General features: G+C 53.2%; 1 protein-coding gene across 2 annotated transcripts in view; it reads left to right on the top strand.

The window, feature by feature from the left end:
* The first annotated feature begins 724 nt into the window (after positions 1–724).
* RHOQ (ras homolog family member Q) overlaps positions 725–6000 on the top strand; it is a 41364-nt gene continuing 36088 nt past the window's right edge. The window contains exons 1-2 of one of the 2 annotated variants that reach the window (XM_033175809.1): positions 725–1288; positions 1853–1911. In XM_033175809.1, coding sequence (XP_033031700.1) covers positions 1147–1288; positions 1853–1911 — 201 coding nt within the window. In that variant the 5' untranslated portion in view covers positions 725–1146. The remainder of the gene's footprint in view (positions 1289–1852; positions 1912–6000) is intronic. The other variant, XM_033175808.1, reaches the window with a different exon arrangement.

Genomic DNA, 6000 nt, shown 5'->3' with positions numbered 1-6000 from the left:
ACCGAAAGGGGACCTCGGAGAATGTGGCCTCCAGGGGGAGCCGAGGTACATTTGCCAGGTCCAGAGCCGACGGGGTATCCCTTTTCTTGCTGGTGTGTGTGGGGGGGCGTGCTTCAGTGGTTCAATACGCTGTATCTCCCTTAGTCACCGGTTTCATAGTAAATGATTCAAGCTCGTGCTACGGAAGGCGTGCGGTGGGGGTGGGGGTGGGGGTGGTGGTGGTGGGGGAACCACGCAGTAAGCCAGGGTCTCAGCTTTCCAGCTCAAGGACCCCCACCACCCCACGCGCCTTAAATTTTTTTTTAACCCTTTTGGTCTCTCTTCCTTGATTTCTAGTTTCGTTGTGCACTTAGAGGCCGAGAGGATGGCTCTGGCCTGCCGGGTGGAGGTGAAATATACATGTATAATTTGGCATGACTATTGCGTCATCGTGGAAGTGGTCCTGGTTCCCCGAGAGGCCTCCACATATTCTCCCAGCATTGGGGCCTTTGGACGCTTCCGGGCGCTGCGGGCACTTGCGCGAGGAGCCCTCGGCTTCCCAGCGCGGCTCCCCTACTCTCCTCCTCCCCTCCGCGGTCCACGGCTCCTCCTCCTCCTGCGCGCCCCTCCGCGCGGCCCTCGCGGGGAGTGAGGCTCGGGTGCGCCGGCTGGGCCGCGCGGCGGTGGCGGGCGGGGGCGCGGGGCGAGGGCCACGCTCCGGGAGGCGCCTGGGCCCGCCCTCCTCCGGGGCGCCGCGGGAGGGGCCCGGGCCGGCGCGGGGCGGAGAGAGACTCCTGGCCCCTCCCCTCCGCCACCCTCCCCAAAGTTGCCGTCTCCCCCGGGGCCGGCCGGTCTTATGATCCGGCGGATCCTCCTGGGGAGACCGGGCCGGGGAGAGGGCGCGGGCGCCGAGTGGCGGGGGCAGCAGGCGGGCGCGGCGACAGGGGCCGGGGCGGGGATCCGGGCGGCGACCGCGGCGGCGGCAGCGCCCCGGGCCCGCCGCCCCCTCCCCTCCGGCAAGGGGAGCCGCTGCATGGGGCCGGGGGGGCGGCCCTGCGGCGCGGAGCGGCGGCGACGGCGGCGGACCCCCCAGGCGGGCTGGGGCTGAGCCCGGGGCCGGGGCGGGGGCTCCGGGGGGACCATGCCCGGAGGCCGGCCGGCCGCAGCATGGCTCACGGGCCCGGCGCGCTGATGCTCAAGTGCGTGGTGGTCGGCGACGGGGCGGTGGGCAAGACGTGCCTACTCATGAGCTATGCCAACGACGCCTTCCCGGAGGAGTACGTGCCCACCGTCTTCGACCACTACGCAGGTAAGCCTCGGAACTGCTGACTAAGGGGCCGCTCCCCGGGCCGGGAACTTTGGAGCAACTTTGGCGGAGCCCCCTCGCCGCCTCCCCCGAGCGCGCTCCTCTCCCCTCCCCCGCCGCACCCTCTGCCAGGCGGCCGGCCCCACTCCCGAAGCTTCGCTCCTGGCGACCCCTCGCCCGCTGATCCACCCCCTCTCCCGAACTCGCCCCCCAAGCGGCCCCTGCTCCCCGCACTTCCTGCCCTTCGGCGCCCCGGGCCGTCCTCCTTGACCTTCCCACATCCCCTTTCTTACTGCCCCAAGGCCCCAGGGGAAACATTCGAGGGGACCGGGCGAGACGTGTCTACGGGACTTGGGAGAAGGGGTGGACGGCTGGGGACCACATCACACCCCGGCCCCTTGCCGGTTCACAGTGAGCCGGGCGCACGGAAAAGGGATGACATCTCGCGGGGAGCGCCCCCATGCCTCTAGCTGGGTTGGGAGAGGAGGGTCCGGGTGGGGAGCGAAATTGCCCCAGAGCCCAGGTCATTGTGAGCTTCTCTCCCCACCCCCACTTCTGTCCTTGCAGTCAGCGTCACCGTGGGGGGCAAGCAGTACCTCCTAGGACTCTATGACACGGCCGGACAGGTGAGTGTCTTGGCCTCTGGCCGACGCCCCCATCCTGTTCCCCAGTTCTTTGTGGCTGCGAAGGGCCTTTGGAAACCGAGGTGTCTAGGTGGGAGGGTGTGTCTGCGAGGGGCTCCCCCTGGATTAGGTCTTTATTTCTTGTATCAAGTCAGCAAATTAGGAAAACAAACAAAACAAACAGACCCGGATCAGCCCACCCATGTGAGCCCCTGGGCTGTGAAAGTTTTTGCCTGTGTGGGTCGTTCTGTGTGGCGCCTGGTGTGTGGGTCCCAACTCCTGTTGCAAAGTGGCAGCAGCCAATCATGAAGCGCCCTTATTTTTAGTTGCAGATGACCAGGTCTCCCCCCCACAGCCTCTGTCTGGTCCCTCATTGGTGAGTGGTCTGCCTGCCCAAGGAGCCTGATTGGTGGGAAATGGCATCATCTAATATGATGGGAAGGCATTTGGTCCTGGTTATGTTTATTACAACATCATTGCACTCTGGGACTCCAGTCCCTGAAAACGTAATTTGTGGTGTTACCGAAGGACCACAGGGAAAAAAGAAAAGAAACAACAGCCATCTAGCCACTCCCTGGGGCGGGGACGAAGGCATAGAGTTCGGTGTGAATCTTGGAGGAGGAGAGGTTCCCCCCGGCCCTACTTCAGAAGGACCAGGTGACTTTGTCTGGGTTTTCTTTGGGAGAGATTAATTGTGCAGAAAGAAGATGCACACTTTGCCCTGCAGCCTCTGGCCAGTGTTTGCAAATCAGAGGTGGCCAGGCTGTGCTTCTAAAGGACTAAGGTCTTCTCTCTGTCTCCCTGTCCCAGCTTCAGCCTCTTCTCAAACCCACTTTTGCTCTGGGGCTAAGCTGATTGTGTGTGATGAATTTTGTAGAATCCAGCACTATCATTAGAGTTGAAGACTGGCAGAAGTTTCCACATGTCATACAGACTTACGTCCTTGAGAACATAGGAGCAGCTGAAAGTCTTAGAGAATGTCTTTGGGGGAAGTCCAGTAGTAGAATTTCCTTATCTGCCAAATGGGGTTAAAAAAAATAAGATGATCCCCTTGTGCAGCTATTGTATGGCAAATGTTTAGCATTGAACCTGGCACATACTGTGTGCTCAATAGTGCTGTTCTTTGAAGCTTGTCTAGATTTGGATTTCAGAACTGTGATTAGAGTTTGGGTTAGATTCTGAAACATGCCTTGTTGAGGGGAGTGCCTTGATGTGACCTCTCATTTCTAAACTATTAGAGGAAGGTCTGAAGATAGAGAACTGCTGGCAGTTCAAGGTGCCTGAGGCCACCCCCTTTCACCAAAATGGCCCAGGTCAGTACAGCCAGTTCTCAGCTCTCCCGGGCCCCCTTGGGTTGCCTGCCCTATAGTCGTTATTCCTTCTACCTTCATTGAAGGATGTGGAGGGCAAGGGGCAGAGCTTGCTCAATCAACTAAGACTGACTTTTAAGTCGTGTTATTGATAAATAAGAGGTTGACTTTATTGGTTGAAAAGAGGAAGGTTTTTAAAAAATCGCCTCTAATTTGAACTTCTCACTACCTTCCTTTCTCTTATCTCCTTTACTTGTGACCATGATAATTTTTGACCGCACTCCCTGTTCAACAGGATGTGTATAGTCAGAGCTGTTCTAAGCACTTTTAACCCTACTAGTATTTCCTGGGTTTTTTCCTACATAATGGGCCAGGGGCAGCCACATGCAAATATTACGTTATTTAGTCTATAAAACAACCCCATGAGATAGGTGGTATTCCATTTTTGCGGTGAGGAGACAGGCTCAGAGAAGCTAGGTTGCTTGCCTGAGGTCACACAGCTACTGAGGGGTGTTGCTAGGATTGGGAAGGGGTCTGAATCTGCTCCAATTTGAAGTAGTTATACACACAGGACACCATGGGAATGCTGAGATGCCACAGGGTTGATTGGGTTGTTTGCGCATCCATAGATGTGGTACCTGTAGTCTTCACAGCCATTCTCTGAGTGGGTGATGGATGGCACCTCTACAGAGGAGAAAACTTAGATCCAGAGTCACTTGAAGTTGACCCCACTTACAAAACCAGGGCTTTCCATATATTGCCATAATTACTCTTTCCAGTGGAGGATCATAAGATATAGACCAAACAGGATGAACATATTAGTGAGGCTCAAATACTACTGTTCTCACCCAGTGGTGGGACACCTACTCTGTTGGCCAAGATGTGTGTGAGGCCCCATTGGTGTTTCTCCCAGTGTCTAGACTTTTGTTTTTGCATCAAAGCTAGCAATATTTCATCTCCCAGCATTGGAGGGTTTATTACTAATAAGCAACTTAGCAATGATGAGACCACATGGCAAGTGCCTGCTGTGTACGTGGTACTATGTCCAGGTACTTTTGCACCTGAGGAGTTCAAAGGAATGAATTTAAAATGGGGATCTACCACGGCTGATATCAGCATAGGGAGAAATGTCTGTCTCAGGTCTCTGTTCATGTGTTAGGTAGGAGATTTCTACATTGTACTTGGTCATTAAGACCTCAGGCTTCTAGGAATGTGTATCAGATTCATCTTACAATAATAATAAAAAATAAACATGTAAATAAAAAATAAAAAACATTAAGGATTTGTATATATATGTATCCATATACATATGTATGTATCTATATACATATATACACACACACACACACACACACACACACACAAATCCTTAAGCCTAGTGGGCAGCAGAAAAAGGTCCATGGGCTTTGGAACAAAACAGGCTTGGGCTCAGATCTCCACCTTAGCTAGTCATGTGATTCTAGCTAAATTATTTACCTTTGTGATCTAGTAAAAACGTGGATAATTAGAATCTACATTGCAAGGTTATAGGCTGGCTTTAACTCTTTAACATATTTAAAGAGTTAAATATGTTAACTTTATTAACATATTTAATATGAGGGAAGGAGGGAAGAGGGAAGGACTGAAGCCCAGTTTATACAGGTCCCAGAATATCCACACCCAGGAGGATGTGTGTTGAGGGTGAGTTTGGGATCCCTAGAGTTCCAGATTTAACCACTGTCTCAGTGTGTGGAAGTCCATTTAACATATTTAAAAGCAACTGATACTTTGTGCATAGTGGGTGAGTGACAAATAGTACAGGAAATTATTGTATTCTACTGTGGCAGTTTTGTGGGGTAAATGTTCACAGAGTGGAAGAGAACAGTGTATTGTGCCTGGAGTTGATAGAAATTCCACTAGAATGCCAGATCCTAGAACCTTTTCAACAGAGGTGTGGAGCAGCTTTGCACGTTATCACTCCCATAGTCCCCATTATGGGATCCATGGTTCCAAGCCCAGTGCTCCCTGCCATAGATGCCCTGTTGTATCAGATGGTTTTCTGTCTTAAGCAGAGCCCGTATCCCCATTGATGGAAGAGAAATAGCTTAGAGTTCTGTGCAGAATTTGACAAACAAGTAGGGTATATAGCCTTCAGCTGGTTCTACTTTCAGAGAGTTAAGATGGAATGAGGCAGCTCATGGCACTACAGGTCAGTTGTCTTCTCTCCAAAATGTTCACTCATGCATGTGGGCACTCATTGTATTTGAATAACAGCAACAAGTACCTCCCTCAGTTTGGAACCTCTAGTCCACTTGCTCACTCATGGTCCCTGCCTTAACCCCAGTCAAGTTCAAATCGAGCATCATTTGCCCGATTGACATATTAGGGAATCTACCAATCAAAGGGTGATTGTTGTAGATGACCTTTGGCTTTTTAGAGCAGGCTGCTTTCCACTTGACCTCTGCTGCTATTAGCAGACAGAGAGAATGGGAGAGAGAGTGTATTGGACTTCAGTCCCCATCATGTGCTCTGCCTGGGGACATCCCAGCACACTCAGAGCATCACTGCCAAAGGGCAGGTTTCCCTTCTGTTGGCCAAGCCCATGGGTGGTCTAGGAGCAGCTGTGACATTTTGACTGCCAAGCATTTTGGAGTGGAAGTTGACCGAGGCATCTTCCTTCTCACTGGGGGCCTTGCGTGTGTGTTGGGGGTGAGGTGTTGGCTTCCTGCCTGGACCTCTGTGGAGCTTCTCCTTTCTTGCCCAGCCTTCAGGACTTCGGTGTAGGCTCTGCAGCAACCCCAGT

The sequence above is a fragment of the Trachypithecus francoisi genome, unplaced genomic scaffold (assembly GCF_009764315.1).
Source record: "Trachypithecus francoisi isolate TF-2019V2 unplaced genomic scaffold, Tfra_2.0 Lachesis_group17, whole genome shotgun sequence".
Taxonomy (NCBI): Eukaryota; Metazoa; Chordata; class Mammalia; order Primates; family Cercopithecidae; genus Trachypithecus; species Trachypithecus francoisi.
This window is presented reverse-complemented; position numbering and strand designations above follow the sequence as displayed.